Source organism: Somniosus microcephalus, chromosome 11, assembly GCF_052327205.1.
Source record: "Somniosus microcephalus isolate GS21.2 chromosome 11, FLI_Smic_1.0, whole genome shotgun sequence".
Classification (NCBI taxonomy): Eukaryota; Metazoa; Chordata; class Chondrichthyes; order Squaliformes; family Somniosidae; genus Somniosus; species Somniosus microcephalus.
The window spans coordinates 222,536,716-222,557,509 of record NC_140997.1 but is presented as its reverse complement, the minus strand read 5'-3'; the positions used below and the strand labels follow the sequence as shown (position 1 = coordinate 222,557,509).

General features: G+C 42.5%; 1 protein-coding gene across 2 annotated transcripts in view; it reads left to right on the top strand.

Moving 5' to 3' along the window:
- The window catches only part of usp4 (ubiquitin specific peptidase 4), an 83,374-nt gene extending 69,477 nt beyond the window's left edge, over positions 1 to 13,897 (top strand). For both annotated transcript variants that reach the window (XM_086002028.1, XM_086002027.1), the window contains 5 exons: positions 190 to 305; positions 2,802 to 2,951; positions 7,069 to 7,172; positions 7,273 to 7,361; positions 12,970 to 13,897. In XM_086002028.1, coding sequence (XP_085858154.1) covers positions 190 to 305; positions 2,802 to 2,951; positions 7,069 to 7,172; positions 7,273 to 7,361; positions 12,970 to 13,110 — 600 coding nt within the window. In that variant the 3' untranslated portion in view covers positions 13,111 to 13,897. The remainder of the gene's footprint in view (positions 1 to 189; positions 306 to 2,801; positions 2,952 to 7,068; positions 7,173 to 7,272; positions 7,362 to 12,969) is intronic.
- The last annotated feature ends 6,897 nt before the right edge of the window (positions 13,898 to 20,794 follow it).

Genomic DNA, 20,794 nt, shown 5'->3' with positions numbered 1-20,794 from the left:
AATAATAGTTAGATTCGGTGGCTATTAACTATTCAAGATTTACTTTCATAATTTAATACGGTGATCTCATTTCTTTGTGATCTTGTTCGTGTTCACCTAGAAAATTTGGACTATAGAATTTTATAAAGATAATGCACTTGGGCAGTATGTTGTGAAATTAGAATAATTTACCACTTCTTATTTCTCCAGGCATACGGAAAGCATGAAAGTATGTCACAGCCTCAGAAGAAGAGAAGCTCAGTTGCATTGAGAGAGTGTATAGACTTGTTTACAACAATGGAAACCTTGGGAGAGCACGATCTTTGGTTAGTACACACTACAGCTGATTTCCCCCCCCCCCCCTTGTTTTTTTTAACTCTACCCCCATCCCCTCTAGTCTTTCCCCAGTATTTTGGGACTTGAGTGCTGTGACATTTCAGCTACTAGGGTAGGCTGGTTCAAGTGCAGCTTGTGATCAGCTTAGGGGCAAGCTTTGTAGCTTGGCCAAAAAGGCAAATTCAACGAATTGCAGCAGAGCGACTTCACCCAACCATCTAGTGAACCATCATTGGTCTACTAGACCATCATAATTGGATAGCATTTTTGTCAAGCTGTTATGTGGATGCAAGTTTACTGTGTACTGAGAGCTGTAACGCATTTATGCTATCTAAGATAAGGTTTGCTGGTGCCATGTCTTTCACATTAAAAAATTATAATTGCATGACGTAACTTGTTAAAAATCGCTTGGACTAGAGATTTTATGAACCTTTTGCCGTCTTCATTTTTCTGCTCATCACGGTGAGGGGGGTGTTGGTGCTAGGGAATGGCATACTTCCCACATCAGCTATAGCACAACCAGAGGATGAGGAAAGCTTATTCTATTCTGACCCACCATGCCTCAGCCTCAATCTCTGAAGAGCACCCCCTACTGCATCAGTGCAACATTTTCTCATGTCTGCTAGCCACCCAGTGCCTCGGAGTGAGATTGCCAATTAGTGCCAAATTAGGAACTTGCTCAAGACTGCTGAAACTTACTTCATATAGGAAGGACCCTTACAACCAATAGACAAAAAGACTTCCATTCCATCAGTCTGGGCTAAATTTGACTCTTGGTCCCAAAGATGAAAAGCCAGTGTGCCAATCAGTTTTCCCTATGTTTTAAATTTTAACTTAAATCTATTTTCTGGGTCTTTAAATATATCTTTGTCAAGTTTGTTTATTTAAAGCGGGAGCAACAGTCATAGTACAAATGGAAACTTTCAAACGTAATGTTTTTGGCAGCCTTCCATGAATTCTGCACTAGCACAACCATCTTAGAAATATAGAGAATACACTATATCGTTGTCCATAAAAATGCAATTTCAAGTAGAGGAGTCCTTAGAAACTAAGAATAAGTCACTGTCTTCTGATCCAGGATGTTGAAAGTTCAAAACCTAATCTTGGTTGGCATTTGAACTTGTCAATGTTCATGGGAAGGAGAGGAGCTTGGTAAACTAATAGCAATATGTTTCCAGTGTTTATTATAAACAGACATTGGCTGTTGGCAGCCTGCTATGAAGTCTTAATCAGAACAACTATTTTATCAATCCAGTCAGTGAAGTCTGTTGTGGAAACACTAATGCACTATTCAGGATTCTACAGTGTCTCTGGCATAAGACGGTCGTATATCTCGAGTTGGATTGCCGGATTCTCAGCTGGCAATAGTCAGTCATTCAGGACATCATTCAGTTATCTTTGTGCAAGGTCATTCTCTGCATCTACCCATGGGAGATGTTCTACTGTGTGCATGGGGTAGTTACTTAATACTCACTGCATTTGTAATTTCCATGATTGTTTAAATGTAGAATTATGGAAAGTTGGCCTTGTTTACCTCAGTTGAGTTTCATTAATTATCATCCAAGTTATTGAATTTTTGGAGGACATTATTCTTTTCCATTCTCTCTCCAAGGGGTGGGAATTCTGCAATGTCCAACTTTCCATGCCAGAGTCTCCGTCAGAGACCGTCAAAAGTCAAAACATCCAACTGCCATGGCTAGAAGTAAATGAGTATTTGGACACCGGTTCATGCCAGTAGTTTCCCACAGAGAAAATTCCCAATCTATTCGATGAAAAAAAAACTTTCTCTCAAAAGGAAATCCAGAAAATAAGTTAGTGCAGCCACAGCTGGAGATCATTGTACCTGAATCTGGTTGCTATCTGCATTTCAGTTGGTGAATGTATGGTTGAAACTAAAGATAGAAAAAAAAATACTTGTTTGGTGGGGGTGGTGAAAGAGAATGTCTATCTAACAATACTGCAGTCATCAAACTGCAGGTAAGCTCTCATGATGGGTCAGCTAGTCCAGGCAGTGGATATGGAGTGGCAATGTACCCTGATTAATGCCTAGTTAACTGGTTGCAGTCAGGACAGCAGTAAGGGAGCAACAATTGACAGTTACCTGGGGAGAATTTGCTCTGATTCATATTCCAGATCACTACCCAGTGACTCCTGGTAGAAGTGCATTTGTGTGGATATTGAGTGAGGACAGAATTGGGCTTGGGTGCAATGCTTCCCAGGATCAAATAGGCACCTGATGGACACACTTCTGGCTATACAGCCAGAATTGTGCTTTGTAAGGTAATGGAGAATGCCAGTGAAACTATCCCAGAAAGGAGTCAACAACATCAGGCGAGAAGTACTGAAGGAGAAAAAAGCAGGGGTAGGGAGGCAAAAAAAAATCATTCAATTTAGTGTCCTGTGTACTGATCAATTTCTGTATCAAATTAAATGTATCCTTCAGGAAATATGCTATGTTGGTATCTTACTACTACTTGTCTCCACAGGTACTGCCCGACCTGTAAAAAGCACCAGCAGGCCACTAAGAAGTTTGACTTGTGGTCATTACCAAAGATCCTCGTAGTACATCTGAAACGTTTCTCGTATAATAGATATTGGAGAGATAAACTTGACACTTTAGTGGAGTTTCCTATAAGGTGAGAGCATATTACTTTGAAACATTTGAAGTAATTATAGGCTGGCTTATTCTGTGGTGTATTGGAGGAATAATTTTAAATTACTCCCACGTGTTTTTTCCACCGAGAACAATTAAAATTTCTGTTCTGCAAACCTGTGCCACATGTCCTCCACGCTGGAGTATCAAGTTGTGGGTTCTCACTTACAATTCTTAACAACAACCTGTCAACTGCTTAACCTATTACAGGAAACTCTTTTTTATCCGGGACCGGCGTGGTGCCGGTTTATTAGAAAGTCCGGATTACAGAGAGGTATAGTTAAAAGGTACGAGAGTTCCGTACACAGCAACAAATCCAGGCTACCATGTTGCTTAGCAACAGCTGCAGGAACCCCGGCCACAGACCAAGCGTCCCTGTTGCTTAGCAACAAGTGCAGGACCCCCGATTACACAGCCACAGGGCCAGGAACGGCCACTAATATGAAGTAACACTTAGCTGAACCTATTCCTGAATTTTGCTGGTTCAGAGATTTCCGGTTATTTAGGTACCGGTAAATCGAGAGTTTCCTGTAATATGAAATGGTATTGATCCAAAAATAGGGCACGGCGGGAAAACTAATTTTGGAGAACATTTTATTTAATGGAATGGCCTTCACTGATGCATTTACCTCAGCGCTGCTGCTTCCAGAAGACATGAAACTCACCTAACCATGCCAGAGCAGCAAAAAATGTTTTTATGGCCAACATTTTAGCCTGCTCATGCAGGACACTAATGCTGTTTCCCATTTGCTGGCCTGTACAAATGTTCATCAGCAATTCATGAAGACAATCAAAAAAGTGCATAAACAGAGCAGATTCCATTGCATTTACAGCCTCTTGGTGTTTTGTAACACAAACTCAATAGAAAGTGGAATATTAAATTGAAAAGAACAGGTGATCCCAGTTGGTCTGGATCAGTATCTTGCAACACATTACGTTACCAGTGAAAGGGAAGAATATTACATTTGCAGGCATCAACCTGCATCTCCTCCAATCCTGGCCTTTTCTGCATCCCCATCCCCTTCGCCTCATGGTTGACACCCATGCCTTCAGCCATCTAAGCCCCAAGTTCTGGAATTCTTTCCTTAAACCCCTCCACCGCTCCTCTTTTAAGATCATTCTTAAAATCCATCTATTTTATCAATCTTTTGGTCACCCCTCCTAATATCTCCTTTAGCTCAACATTCATTTTTGTCTGCTTAGCTCTGTGAAGTACCGTGGCAACTTTTTACAAGTTAAAGGTGCTATATAAATTCAAATTGTTATTCCTGCATAGTTGACGGCAAACTCAACAAAGCCTAAAATTAGGATTTTTCTCATCTGCTTAATCCTGCACCTCTTGTAGCATTTATTGACTGAACCATAAGGGCTATCTATTAAAAATACTGAGTGGAATAATGTTGGGTCTTCAAACTGTCAGAAAAGTAAACTTTGTATCAAAGTAGTGTAAAGATGAAGTTCTAAGCCTATGTTCCTCTATTTAAGTTCATAATCCATTTCTTTTGAGTAGAACAAGTCACGTATGTGGCATAGAAGGAATCCATTCAGTCTATTGTGTCTGTGCCAACTCTTTGAACAATCCAAAGCTAATTCCACTGCCCTACTCTCTCCTATAGCCTTGAACCTTTCTCTGCTTTAAATATATATCTATTTTCCTTTTTAAAGATGAAATGGTCTTTGTTTCAACTACTCCCTGTCGCACAGCATTCTATACTGTAACAGCTCTGTGTGAAATTTCTCCGAACCGCACTCCTGTCTCTTAATGACATTTTAAAATTAATTACTTCTCATTATTGACTCCCCAGCCAATGGAATGGTCCTTCCCTATTCACTGTACATAGTATTCTGACATCGAGCAGTTGTGCTGAATGGCATGTTTCTGTGCTGTAAATTCTATGTAAAAAAATGTATCATTGCCTCTTTGCTCTTGCACTCTATCCCTGTTCATGAAACCCAAAATGCTGTTGGCCTTTTTTATAGCTTTATATACCTGCGCTTTTAAGGAATTACGTATTTTAACCCCTAGGTCTCTGTCAATCCACACGCTTTAGCGCCTTTCCACTGTGTATAATCCAATTCCTCCCAAAATGCATTACCCACACTTCTCCATATTAATTGCATCGACCATTTGCCTGTTTATTCTGCTAAACCTGTCTGTCCTCCTGAAGTGATCGCCAGTCCTCCTTGCTGCATACCAAAACCGCCTACTCTTGTGTCATCAGCATATTTTGATTTTGATCCTCATGCTCAAGTCCAAATCATTTATATATCTATACTACATTAAAAATCTTGCATCTATGCGCACTTCTACCTATGTAAAAGTAAGGACAGAATGTATGATTTAAAATGGGGACTGAATTATAGCTGGGTGCCCTGGTCTAATTATCCACTGCTCTCTAACCTGTCACCAGAAAACGACACTTGATCTTCACTCCCCATCTGGAAAGTCAAGGGAAATTGACTAGTATAATTATTAAACACTTCCTTCACACAAACCTTACTACTGTACATCATGATTTTTGGTTGTACTTTTTGTGACAACGTTTACCATTGTAAATTGCTGTCGGTATTTCCCATTCAGCTTTGCTATGTCAACTGCAGTTACACGCACACTCATCATTGGCACTGTGGCACCATTTTTTGAAAAGCTTCTGAAACGTGCTGCTATTCTACTCAGATTTTTGTGTGGTCTAAAATATATATATTTTTACTCAATTTAAACAAGGCACCTAAGGCCTCCTTTTGCCTTTGCAGCAGTACCCTCCTGTCATCAGCCCTGCAAAATCCTGCTCCCCTATAGTTGCTGGCCTACTGCCTCAGGCCTTGCACTAACCCCCATCATCTTTCACAGCTTCCCTACTTATCTGCACCCCTCACTACCTCCTTGGCTGCTTTCCTCATCGCAACCCTTCTTTCTTCACCCAGAGAGTGGTGAACCTGTGGAATTCTCTACCACAGAAGGTGGTAAAGGCCAATACATTAAATATATTCAAGAAGGAGTTGGATATATTGCTAAAGGGATCAAGGGTTATGGGGAGAAGGCAGGGACAGGGTACTGAATTTGGATGATCAGCCATGATCGCATTGAATGGCGGAGCAGGCTCGAGGGGCCGAATGGCCTACTCCTGCTCCTATCTTCTATGTAATGGCTAAGCCACTAATACATTTTTGAAGTATCGGACTGCTTAGGATGATGTAAACTCCCCACACTATACAAATGATTAACTGTTTTAAGTACCATAGTAAGCTGAAAGGCACTTTAAGCTAAAGCCCACTGCCCTCTGAATTTATTAATTCACTGGTATCTGCTCATTCCTTTTGTTTGTCTGCCCACTGCTCTGTGAATTTGATGATTCACTCTGCCTGCTGTCCTATTAACTTATTGACTTGTTGGTGTTCCTGCTGCTTCATTGATTTATTATTTTGCTGGTGTCACTACTCCATTAATTTATTTGGTGTGCTTGCTTATCCATTAATTTACTAATTTGCTGCTGTGCTGTCAACTGTATTTATTAATTTGCTGGTGGCACGCCCTCTGCTCTGAATTTAGTGATTCAGTGGTGTCTGGTACTCTCTCCATTCACTGGTGCCTGTTTATCTGGACCATCAGTGGCCATGCATGTGGTATTTGTTGCTTTCAATGGGCTGGGGGTTGAATTTTCCTGTTGTGACTATTGCGTATAAAACAAAACCAATAATGCACTTGGATGTCATTTAAGTTCTTCAGGTAATTCAGTTAATTTTTATTATCCATGTTATTATAGTGGCAGCATCTGTTTTAGGATGGGTTATAAAATTCTTGAACATAGAAACTTAAAGATTGTACCGGTTTTGACTCACTGTGTGCATTACAATGTTTCAAAGTTCCCCACTGTTGATCTGTAATCCCGTTTGCTAACTTTCTACACAAAGAAAATATGAAGGTATGAATAAACAGTTATCAATAGGCTTGCTTCAAGACCTCTATTCTGCAAAAGGGGCTTGTCAGTTAGTCCTGGTAAAGTACTGTAGCTGTAGCAATTGCATTAGGAGCCTCTGTAAATGCAATTTCTATATACTGTACTGTAAAACATTAATATTAAATATTTTTGTTTTTGTAGGGATTTGAACATGTCTGAGTTTGTCTACAACCCCAAAGCAGGTCCTTGCACCTATGATCTTGTTGCAGTATCTAACCACTATGGAGGAATGGGTGGAGGCCATTGTAAGTAACTTATCTTTACATTTATTTACCTAAAATTGAAGGATATTAACAAATCTTTTTGGACGACAAAGTATAACTTCTTATGTCTTTCTGCCAACAGATACTGCATATGCTAAAAATAAGATTGATGGACAATGGTATTACTTTGATGACAGTAGTGTATCAGGAGCGTCAGAAGATCAGATTGTAGTAAGTTGCACTGGCTACGGTACAGAGTATTATGGTTGCATTTGGAAATTTCTTATTTACAAATGAATAGGATTGAGTGAATGTTTGACTGCATGTAACAATCATGTGTCCAGTTCCACAATCTGGGGACAAACCAATTTGATGAATATGAACAGTTTGACTTTTGCACATGGGATTACAGGAAACTCTTTATTATCTGGGACCGGCGTGGTGCCGGTTTATCAAAAAGTCCGGATTGCAGAGAGGTATAGTTTAAAAGGTACAAGGGTTCCGTACACAGCAACAAATCCAAGCTTCCCTGTTGCTTAGCAACATGTGCAGGAACTCTGGCCACAGACCAAGCGTCCCTGTTGCTTAGCAACAAGTGCAGGAACCCCGGTTACACAGCCACAGATCCAGGAACTGCCACTAATGAAGTAAAACTTACCTGAACCTACTCCTGAATTTTGCCAGTTAAGAGAGTTTCCTGTATATACTCTGAAGATTCCTTTCTAAACCCCTTTGTATTAATACATATCTCCCCACATTCAAAGTACCTGTGGCCTAGTTCCCATCCTCCTGCCTACCATCTGTGAAATGCCTTGGATTGTTTTGCTTTTTTAAATTGTTCTCCGGGTGTCGACGATGCTGGCAAGGGTGTATTTATTGTCCATCGCTAGTTGATATATAACACACAATATAAATTCGCATTGTCATTGTTGCTGCCAGTGCAAAACAGCCCTATAAATGGGACTGCCAGCAGCAATAGTGATTTTTTTTCTTTTAAAGAGCTTTACTGCTAAATTCCAGCAAGAAAAATCCCAGGCTGCTGTGTGAGGCAAGGGAGGAGATTGCAGGGGCTCTGACACAAATTTTCAGAACCTCTCTGGCCTCGGGAGGTGCCAGAGGACTGGAGGACAGCCAACGTAGTACCATTATTCAAGAAGGGTAGTAGGGATAAACCAGGGAATTACAGGCCAGTGAGCCTAACATCAGTGGTAGGGAAATTATTGGAAAAAATTCTGAGGGACAGAATTAGTCTCCACTTGGAGAGGCAAGGATTAATCAAGGATAGTCAGCATGGCTGTGTCAGGAGGAGATCATGTCTAACCAATTTGATTGAATTTTTCGAGGGGGTGACTAGGTGTGTGGATGAGGGTAGTGCAGTTGATGTAGTCTACATGGACTTCAGTAAGGCTTTTGACAAAGTCCCACATGGGAGACTGGTCAAGAAGGTAAGAGCCCATGGGATCCAGGGCAATTTGGCACATTGGATCCAAAATTGGCTTAGTGGCAGGAGGCAGAGGGTGATAGTCGAAGGTTGTTTTTGTGACTGGAAGCCTGTGTCCAGTGGTGTACCGCAGGGATCGGTGCTGGGTCCCTTGCTGCTTGTAGTGTACATTAATGATTTAGATATGAATGTAGGAAGTATGATCAGTAAGTTCGCAGATAACACAAAAATTGGTGGAGTGGTAAATAGCGAGGAGGGAAGCCTCAGGCTACAGGACGATATAGACGGGTTGGTCAGATGGGCAGAACAGTGGCAAATGGAATTTAACCCTGAAAAATGTGAGGTGATGCATTTTGGGAGGACTAACAAGGCAAAGGAATACACAATGAATGGTAGGACCCTAGGAAGGATCAGAGGGACCTTGGTGTGCATGTACATAGATCCCTGAAGGCAGCAGGACATGTAGATAAGGTGGTTAAAAAGGCATATGGGATACTTGCCTTCATTAGCCGAGGCATAGAATATAAGAGGCAGGGAGGTTATGAGGGAGCTGTACAAAATGCTAGTTAGGCCACAGCTGGAATAGTGTGCGCAGTTCTGGTCGCCACACTATAGGAAGGATGTGATTGCTTTGGAGAGGGTGCAGAGGAGATTCACCAGGGTGTTACCTGGGCTGGAGCGCTTCAGCTATGAAGAGAGACTGGACAGGCTGGAGTTGTTTTCCTTGGCGCAGAGAAGGCTGAGGGGGGACCTGATTGAGGTGTACAAAATTATGAGGGGCATAGATAGGGTAGATAGAAAGGAACTTTTCCCCTTTAGTAGAGGGGTCAATAACCAGGGGGCATAGTTTCAAGGTAAGGGGCAAGAGGTTTAGAGGGGATTTGAGGAAAAAAAAATTCACCCAGAGGGTGGTTGGAACCTGGAACTCACTGCCTGAAAGGGTGGTAGAGGCAGGAACCCTCACAACATTCAAGAAGCATTTAGATGAGCACTTGAAATGCCATAGCATACAAGGCTATGGACCAAGTGCTGGAAAATGGGATTCGAATAGAAAGGGCTTGATGGCCGGCGCAGACACGATGGGCCGAAGGGCCTCTTTCTGTGCTGTATAACTCTGACTCTAAAGTGAGAGCTGTTTACTGACCTTATTTGGTAAGCCATTATAAAGTAGTCTTCATTTTTTAAACTTTTAATCTTGCATCTCTAGCAGCATTTCCTGTTTGCGTCCCTTCAACCCAGTTTCTGTCCCAACCATAACACCCAGATGACCCTAGTAAAAGTCACTGATATCTTAATGATTGCGACCGCAGCAAATCGGCCACCCTCTTCATCCTTTGTTATAGTCGACCAGTGTCCTCCTCTACTGCCTCTCCTCCATAGTCCACCTCTGGTCACTGCCTGCTGATGATTCCATTCCTACAGGTGCTTGCAATGGCTTCCACTCCCATTCAAACATGGTCATCTCAAGGTTCCATCCTCCTATTCCTCACATACACATGTAAGCACAGGGGCAGCTTCCATATGTATGCTGACAACACTTAGCTGTACCTCTCCACCATTCCCCTTAATATTATGAGTCATTGTACTGTGCGACTGCCTGTCCAACAACAACTACCTTCAACAACAACTACCTCCAACTAAACGTAGGCAAGACTGAAGCTACCCTATTTAGTTATGCCAGAAACCCCACATCGATTCCAACCCCCTCCTCAGCTGCTCACTAAGCTAAATCGGACAGTGCGCAACCTTGATGTCCTGTTCAATCTGAGCTGGGCTTCAAATCCCACATCCAGCCCAACATCAACACCGCCTATTTCCACCTCTAATATTATCTGCTGCTGAAACTTTCATCCACCTTTTTGTTTTTCTCCCAAAAACTCTCTACTTGCTGGCCTCCTGAGCCCCATGCTACAGAAACTCCAACTCGTGCAGAGCCCTGCTGCCTGCATCCTACTGTACGAAGACCCATTCACATTGCACTGGCCTCTCCCAGCTGCACCAACACCCCACCCACCATCGATTGATCCCTCCGTGGCTACACTCTACCCTGCTTCTGCAAACTGTTCCGATCCCACGTCCCAGCTCCCACAATCTGCTCTCAGATATTTGACCATTGTGAATGTTCCTCTCTACCATGAGCGAGAGCCTTTAGACATCACAGCCTTGCTCACTCTAATTACACAACATGGAAGCAGGCCCAACCAGTCCATGTCTGCATTTACCCATCACGCAAACAAATAGTTCCCATATTCCTTCAATGGCCTTTTCCTTCATTCACCTATCTAATCTTGAATGTTGAGTTTTAGCCTCAACCACTAACCCTGGAAGTGAATTCCACAGCCTCTCCACTTTGTGTACGGGAAGTTTCTCTTACCCTATGTTCTAAATCTCCTGCATTTAATCTTGAAACTATGTGGCCTCATTCTTGATCCTTCAACTACAGGAAACAATCTGCTTCTATCTAGCCTGTCCCATTCTTTCATAATTTCAAACACTTGGATTATCTCTCCCTAATAATCTTCTTTTAAACCTCTTAGCTTTATCTTTGCCCATCTTCAAAAGCCTCCTTAAAATCAACCTCCCCTTCACTACCCTGCCCTAATTCTGCTCCCAATTTATGCTTGGTGTCCAATTTTCTCCTCATGAAGCACCATCCAATGTTCTACTACCTAAAGGTGCTATATAAGTGTTCTAATGTCAACTTGAGGTTTCTGTGCAAAGAATTTGTGAGACATTAACTCTTGTTAGTGCCTATTCTTTGGTTCTTTGCAAAATGTGCAGGTGGTGCAGTGCATTTACGTTCAGGGGTAGTACCCGAGTTCAGACCTATGGTTCTTAACACGGTGAATTGCCACCCGTTCAATTGAGTGAAAGCTGCTCTCCTCAAAGGGAAAATCTGACTGAGTGAGACTGTTGTGTTGAGTGCATTTCCAGTACACTTAAAGTAACTAGCAGAGTCCTGGATTAAAACAAACCAAGTAGATAAGAAATACTTTGTTTTTCTCTGCACCCTCCCAATTTTCTCTTCTGAAGACGCTTCCTTTTTGGTGGGGTTCTGTTCCAGCCCTGTAAGCCCTCTGGTACCTCACCCAAGTTGCCATTCTTCTTCAGAGTGCCTGCATTCTATTTGACTATGAAGGGCATCACGCCTGAGCCTGATCCTTTCCTTGCCCAACATCCACACCTGTGCTTCCTGTCAAGGGTCACTGGACAGTGACCAGGAGCAGGAACTCTGATCCACAAGCCCATGGGGCACAGAAACACATCCGCCCCCCGCTGAGATCACCTCATTCAATACAGACCAAAGCAACTATTTTTATTTGAAATGCATTGTTCTGCTGCACATTGGCTTCCAAATATGCTTTTTTTGTCAACTTCTATTGCTGAGTTTGCAGAATGCAATTGGAGAAATATAAAGAATCACAGCTCTTGTGTGACGATTTCATGGTTTTTTAGCTGCCATCCTATAGAAGCTAAGTTTGTACAGAAGCAGGAAAAAGGCAATGCTGTCTGCCATTTTGCATATGTTGTAATGGCCTTCAGAAGAGATGCATGTTCCTTGATTAGTCTCTCAACTGGGAGTAGTGCTTAAAAGAAGGAAGAAAAAATATGTACAGAGCCAGATTATTGCATTCTTGGTGAATTAGCTCAGATTCTTACCTTTTACAGTATATATTTGGACAAACCTGTTGCCCCCTGTTATGAAAAGGGCCAACTACTTTGTCACAATTCTAGAAATGAGCTGTCAGCATTTAAAAAGTACTGTAGTGTTACCATTAAAAAAAATTATACAAAATGGTAGTATAGTTCTGAAAGCATTGCTAAAAGGCAAATATGAGCCTGCTATGAAATTCTATTGCCCCACAACTCCTATTTAGAAAGCCTGATTTTTTTTTAATTGCACATCCTGCAGGGAATTGGCATCCAAGTTCCTAGCTCTTGAGCCAACTACTAGAAAGCATAGGTTGGAATGCCTTGCCCTATGCTCCACTAAGCGTTGCCTGCCCAGAGTTTGGGCACTTTGAACCCTATTTACATTTGACATAGCAATTTATAGAACAACTTTTAGAACTGGCATTACTTGCTACTGTAATTATAATGTTGACTATCCAGAGGTTTGACTCTTTTACAAACCCCTGACCTCTCAAAGTTGCTAGATGTGTACAAGCAATGGACTTGTACCCTTCCTCCAGTGTTCCCTCCCCATGGAAAAACACTTCACCTCTGCACAGTGCTTTCCTAGAGTGACTTGACTGGGGTCAAGAAGCAGATTGGGAAGGGGTCTTGAAGAAGCACCAAATGTCATATTGTTTCATGGTGTTGCAGTGTACTGCACCTCCCGCCCCCTCCCATCACCACTAAGTAGCTGATACTAACTGTGATTTTTATTTTTCCTAGACAAAAGCAGCTTATGTTCTTTTCTACCAGCGCAGAGACCCCAATAGCAATTACAACAGCCCATCTGCTTCCCTGAGTACTCCTGCTGAAGAGAATGGTGACAATAGAAAAAATGACGAGGACAAAATGGACACCAACTAAGCTGGAAGTGCATGATTTGCCAACAAGAAATTATATCAACTGTCTTTGGACTATGCTACTCTATATCATCAGCACCAGCTGCCTTCGGGGGGTCGGTGGGGGCGGGGAAGAACCCTCTTGATAACACCAACTTTTTAAAAACAAAATTGGCCTGTTCTGGGTGACTGAGTGAACAAAAATGACAGTTGCTTAACCTTTGTTCAGTCGTGCTCTGGTTCAGAATCTACTGATCTGATGACTGAATTAATGAGCGTCACTGTACTGTAAAATAAACTGCTTTGGAAATTTTTAAGTGAAGTTCTTTCTCATCTGCTATTTGAGATCAGGGTTTTGGTTTATTTTTGAAAAGGGTTGCAGTTTTCCCCCAGTTCCTTCCCAGATTGATTTGCTACCCAATTTGGATTTTTAAGTTACGTCACAAACTGCTTGTATTGTTTCCTTATATTGGTATAATGGTATTTCTTTGCATGAACGACACCTTGCATCTTAACCTGGAAGTCTTGCATTATAAATTTGTAGCAGAGCACTGGTTTATTTGTGGTTTGGCTACTGTGACTCGGTTATTAAAATTTGTAATATTATATTGTAATATAGGTGGCACAGGGACAAAGGTTTCCAGCCCCCAAGGTAAGATACTGATCCAAACCAGCATAGGCTTGCTGGTATGTATTGTAATGTAAATTTCACATCAGTTTCTTCTAGTCTTTTTGCCCAAACTGGCACTTTGTAAGTGGCTGGTTTTAATACATATCTCTACATAAATAAAGACCGGTGGTTGGAGCTGTGACTTGTCTGTCGTGTGGGCTCACTGTGACACTCGAGTGGAAACAGATTTGTGTTTTTTGAACACCCAAGTTTTGATAAAAATGAATTAGAGCTATTATAAAGTTTATTATATGAACTCTTTGTGGTTTGTAACAAAAAAATTGGAAAGCAGTTAGTATATAATGCAATAAACTGCTATGCACTTCAAGCAGGGACTTCTATAGAGAACACTGATTTTTCAGTCTTTTGTGACCTCTTGCAGTATATTGAAAAAAATTATTCAATGTGTTTTTCTAAAGTTTACCTACAATTCTCTACTATCCTGAGTCTACCAATTTATTGTATATTAAAATTACTGAGTGGGCCCAAATATTCCATCTCAAAATGCATTAAAAAACTCAGCCTCTGTCTATGGCAAAATCTATTATAAGTGTCAATATTTGCCTGTAGATAATGCTGTCATTACTTTTTGCACTGATGTCTGTGTCCTTCCGTACACTTGCCTGCATTCTGGCTGAGCCACAGTACTCTGAGCTGTTGAAGCCAGTTGTAATGTACCTTCCGGACACTGAGAACCACCCTCGCCCCTCGCTAAGAGGCACTTTTCCATGCTGTCAGGTTGTTGTCTTGGAGCTGAAGTGCTCCTGGAACGAGACAGCTGATTTTCACCTTCTCTACCTGCCCCATTCACCCTTCAGCATTCACTCCTTTCAAATATCAGTCACATGGAAATTAAACAGCAACATCCTCCTGCCCTCTCCTACTCCTTTTTTTCCCCTTCACTTTTAACCCTGCTTAATCTGAGTATCAGTTGTGCAACACCACAGATGTGTAGTATTAATGTAAAGTTCTGTATCCATCTCCCTGCACAATGCTGAAAACAGCCATATTCTAGATTCAGTTTGACTTCATTCATGATTACATCAGTCCTAGGTAAAACAGTTATTGCCATTCCTTTCTCTGACCCACTTTCTTCTCCTTCCCCCTCCCCCCCCCCCCCCCCAATCTGTTTAATCTTGTGTCCTCCTACATGCAAATAGCAAGCTAGCTCATATCAACCACCTGATGAATTCTAAATTTGTTTTTACTTCAAGATCACTACAGAGGGTGCTATAACTGGTTAGTGAGGGATAAAATTACTGCCATTTCCTATTCATGGCAAAAGACATTCTGTACCAAATAATGCAAAGGTTACTTCATCAGGGTGGCTGCAAATAGTTTAGCAAAGTAATTCTAAGCTCATACTGACATTTTCCATCTCCCATCTCCCAATCACCATACAAAAACTAGAAGGATAATTGAGTTGCTTCCTTCCTGCTGGGGCCATTCCCTGATTAACTAGTTTCTTGCTCAGTCTGGAAGCCTGAAGTGGTAGATCCCTGCAAAGAGCAAATCACCTTTTAAAAATGAAATATTAGGTAGCCACAGTGAAGCAACTCTGCATTTGCTTGTATAGAATTCCTTTTACCATTTGAAATGACAATCATTTTATTCCTCAATAACCAATATTATAACACATTGCAGTTATCCTGAAACAAACACTAAAAACAACTGGCAGAGGGAAGGATATGAAGTACTTTATATCAGTTAGTCAGATACATGACATCAATTTTTCCCAAATGAGGTTTTACTTTTATAGAGGACTGTATTAGAACAGACTTTTAAGACAATTTAATGCAGATTTGTACTAATGTAGAGTAGTGGCCACTTTTTTAATAGAACATATAGCTGTAAATGATGATCCAAAACGACAGCAGTGACCACATTTCATATCTGCCAAAAAGGGTGGGCAAAGGCATTTGGACTCTGCAGGCCTCTCATTTTCCTCCAGCTATTATAACAAGTGTTGCCTGACATCACAGCAGAAAACACACTCAAATCCTCTGCTGACGGTGTTATCATTTGAGCACTTTCTAAATTATGTTTCTGCAGTGAAATGCAGTTTCCATAGGAAGACTAGCATCATAAAATCAGAAACTTACATCCTTCTGCATACTGTAAATGGAAGTACAGGAAACTTTTTTTTATCCGGCACCGACGGGACCGGTTTATCAAAGTACGGATTACCGAGAGCTATAGTAAAAGGTACGAGAGCCCCGTACACGGCCACAGATCCAGGAACGGCCACTAATATGAAGTAAAATTTACCTGAACCTACTCCTGAATTTTGTCGGTTAACAGAGATCTCTGGTTATTTAGGTGCCAGTAAATCGAGAGTTTCCTGTAATGTGTGACAGGATTAAGTTATCCTGCTATGTTATTTTGCACCAAAAGTTGCACCGTTGCACAATACTGTTGAACAAAGTATTTTAAATTCACCACATTGGCCTTTATCATTTCAAATGAAAGATAAAATGCAGATTTTACAATCTGAAGTGAAATGCAGCCCTGTTTGTCTCACTGAGGACGGAACCACTGACTGCACAAGCAATGGGTCACTCAAATTCAACTGTCAGCAGCTTTGTGACATCTGGTTCCAATGCCAAGTAACCAAAGTCCTAAAATAGAGTTCATGCATGACTCATAGAATAGAATCATAGAAAGTTACTGTAAAGTCTGTGGGTTGTTTAGTTAATTAATACACAGACTCCAAGAGTAACTTAAAACAGGACTTTACTATTCGAAGGTCAGGGCGAATCTGCCCAATACTTCCTGACACAGCACTTATATACCGGTGTGGTCACCGTCGGTATTACAGTATACAGAAGCCAACAAAGTAGTGCAACACCTAAAGTAGTTCTCTTAAAGGTGGACGGTTACATACAATAGTTCTCTTAAAGGTAGACGGGTACATACACTACAATCCTCCCTTTTTAGCTTACAACATACTGATTCCCCATTAAACATACATTATAACATATATACAACTTTATGCAAGACAGTTCACAGATTCAGTCTCTCTGGAGGTTTCCGGACTCTGTCCGGATAACGCCTCGGTGGTGTCGTAACTTCCGGCGGGGTAGTAGGTGCTTCTGGCAAGGTCGATTCGGCTTGAAGGACAGTGTCAGGTTCATCTGATTCCAGTATTACCAGATCGGAGGTAGGTGTTCTGGGTATCTCTGTCTCAACATTAACCGTGTAAGGTGGTGGAATAGGTTGGCCATTTGTGGCTGACCCTATGATCTGGTCAACATGGCGCCTTATTATACTGTCCCCAATGTCCACCGTATACATCAACGGCCCTAGCCTTTTTCCAATAGTTCCAGGCTGCCATTTCTCGGTACGGTAGTCCCGGGCCAAAACTTGTTGACCTATCTGAAAAGATCTAGTTGGCCTTTCATTCATGCCCTGGAATTGCCGGTTCTCTACGTCCCTTCTGACGTTTGGCTTAAGCAAATCCAGCCGGCATCTTAGTCGTCTATTAAAAAACATCATGGCGGGAGTTTGATTTGTGACCGCATGTGTTGCATTCCTGTACGCCAACAAGAAGCTATCCACCTTATGTTGTAAGTTAATGGCTTCATTACCCATGGCCTTTATGGCCTTCTTGAAGGTCTGGACAAACCTTTCAGCCAATCCATTGGAGGCGGGATGGTATGGGGCTGACGTGTAGTGCTTAACCCCATTGCTCTTTAAGAATTTCTTGAATTCTTCGGACACAAATTGCGGTCCATTATCAGAACAGATCTGTTCCGGCAGCCCATTCCTAGCAAACATGGTCCTTAACACTGTGATGGTTTTTTCCGTGGTGGTGGTGGACATCTTTATTACCTCCGGCCACTTGGAGTGTGCATCCACCGCTATTAGAAACATTGAGTCCATAAATGGACCAGCAAAGTCGATGTGTACCCTTTGCCAAGGAGATGAGGGCCACTCCCATGGATGCAGAGGAGCCTGTGGTGGCGCGTTTTGGACCTTCTGGCATCCTAGACAGCTCTTAGTGATTTCTTCGATGTCCCCATCAATGCCTGGCCACCACACAAACGCTCTTGCTAGGTTCTTCATTTTCACTCCACCCAGATGTCCCTCGTGCAGCTCCTTTAACACCTTCTGTTGAAGTTTGGGTGGAATCACCACTCTAGATCCACACATCAGGGTTCCTCGACACACTGACAGCTGTTCTTTTCTCTGCGAAAATGCTGGCAGCGTTGGTTCGCCCTGTGCTGGCCATCCCTCCACCGTTAAATCATAGACTCGTGAGAGAGTCGGGTCATTTCTTGTTTCGTTTTCGATCATCGAATTTGTTACTGGTAGACATTCCACTATGGATGAGTGGAACATCTCTACCGGGTCCACTGTAGTCGCTTCTTCTACTATCGGCAATGGCAAGCGCGATAACCCATCAGCATTTCCATGCTGTTTGGACCTTTTGTATTCGATGTCATATTGGTGTGCCCCAAGTAACACGGACCACCTCTGTAACCTTTGCGCTGTCATGGTGGAAACGGCCTTGTTAGGGTTGAATATGGACACCAACGGCTGGTGGTCTGTCAGTAATGTGAACTTCTTGCCCTGCAGATAATGATTGAACTTCCTTACGCCCCACACAAGGCTGAGGGCCTCCCTATCTATTTGAGCATAATTTCGCTCCGCGGAGGTCAATGATCGGGACGCGAATGCCACTGGCCTTTCCGAGCCATTTGGTAACTTGTGTGAAAGTACTGCTCCAATTCCATAGGGGGAAGCATCACAAGCTAGATGAAGAGGTAACGTTGGGTTGAAATGAGCCAACACTTCTTCAGAGGTAATCAACACCTTGCTTCTGCGAAAGGCCTTTTTACATTCCTCACTCCACTTCCATGGTACTTCTTTCCGCAACAGAGCATTCAGCGGATGCAGCACCGTGGATAGATTTGGCAGAAACTTGTGATAATAATTAATCAACCCCAAGAATGATCTTAACTGTGATACGTTTTCCGGAGCGGGGGCCTTCACGACAGCTTCTATCTTGTCAGGTGACTTGTGCAGCCCCTCTCGGTCAATGACATGACCGCAGTACGAGATCCGTTTTTGGAAGAACTCACATTTCTTGCGATTAACTCGAAGGCCATATTCCTTCAACCTAGTGAGCACCAGTTTCAAATTTGTGAGGTGTTCTTCCTCGTCTTCTCCCGTAATCAGGATATCGTCTAAGTAACACTGCATGCTTGGAATTCCTTGTAATACCTGCTCCATGGCCCTCTGCCAAATTGCTGGAGCCGAAGCTACCCCAAAAACCAGTCTATTATAACGATACAAGCCTCTGTGTGTGTTGATGGTGAGGTACTGACGCGACTCTTCCTCGACTTCCATTTATAAGTATAGCCTGTGCCAGGTCTATCTTGGTGAAGTGTTTCCCTCCAGCCAACGAAGCAAAGATATCTTCAATCCGCGGAAGCGGGTATTGTACCGTGTGAAGCACCGGATTCACTGTGATCTTGAAGTCTCCGCAGATGCGGACCTTCCCCGGTCCCCCTGGCTTGTTACTTGGTGAAGACTTCATGACGGGAACAATGGGCGTGGCCCACTCACTCCAGTTCACTTTTGACAGTACCCCTGATCGTTCAAGTTCTTCCAGTTCTGCCTCCACAGCAGGTCGCATCGCGTAAGGTACCGATCTGGCTTTGAAAAATTTTGGGCTTGCATGTTCTGCAATCTTAACCTTTGCTTTAATTCCTCGCAGTGTTCCCAGTCCTTGCTGGAATACCTCTTTAGCTTCGTCTAATATTCTGGACAACCGTTCAGGTTTGACATCTTCCTTTCCGGAATCTACCGTCATGGTGTTTAGTGAATGCCAGTCTATCTTTATTTTCCTGATCCACTCCCGTCCCAGAAGTGGTGGACCTCCCTCAGGCAACACATACAGGTCCATCCTTTGGTGCTCTTTGTCCTTGTATCTCACCTTGACTTCTATCTTTCCAATGGGGTATACTTTGTGCCCCGTGTATGTCTTCAATACTAGTTCCGTATCCCGTAGGTGAATATGCTTGAATAACTTTTTATAATCATGCTTATTCATGACCGTCAACGCCGATCCGGTGTCCACTTCCATTTTCACTTGGACTTTTGCAATCTGTAGTGTGATCCAGATAGCTTGTCGGTCAGCTTCATTACTCACATTGTGAATTCTCAGACTATCCAGTTCCTTGCAGTTGGAGTGTGAGTCCGAATTCTGTTCTTCCGGACCCTTCCTAGTCACCTCATGTACCTTCCTGTACCTCTTTTGTGGTGACTCATTATTGTTGGTCTTCTTCCCTGACCGGCATACCTTAGCTATGTGACCGAGCTTGCCACATTTCCTACATTCCTGTTTTTTAAACCAGCATTGGTTCTGGTCGTGTGTTGTCTTCCCACAACGATAGCATTTCGTTGTACCCGAAGTAATTTGCTGCACCCTGAGTGCCGCTGCCTTTAGCTGCATTTCCGCCGTTCCTTTCGCTGCGGCTTCGTTCGATGCAGCAATAAGGACAGCCTTCTCAAGTGTAAGATCGTTCTCTTCGAGCAGTCGTTTTTGTGTTTCTTCCTTCGACATTCCGCACACGAATTTGTCTCGCAACGCCTCTGTCAGATTCCCTCCAAACTGGCAGTGTTTCGCTAGTCTACGCAGTTCGACCAAGTATTCTGCATTGCTTTCGTCTTTCCTTTGCGTTCTTGCATAGAATTTGAATCGTTCCGCCAACATCAACGGTGTGGGGTTCAAGTGATCCTTCAGAACAGTCACAATATCATCGAAAGTCTGATCCGCCGGTTTAGCTGGTGCTAGTAGATGCTTCAAGAGCTCGTATGTCTTTGCGCCCATCGAGTTTAGCAAGGTTATAGCTTTGTCATCTTCTTCTATTTTATTGGCCTCACAATAGATCTCAATGCGTTCCACATACGCGGCCCAGTCTTCTACCTCAGAATTAAAATCGTTGATGTTACCACGCTTAGGCATCTTCCTCTCTTCCTGATAACACCACGAATTATTTCTTTAAATTTTCTTTTTTTTTCCAAGATGGCG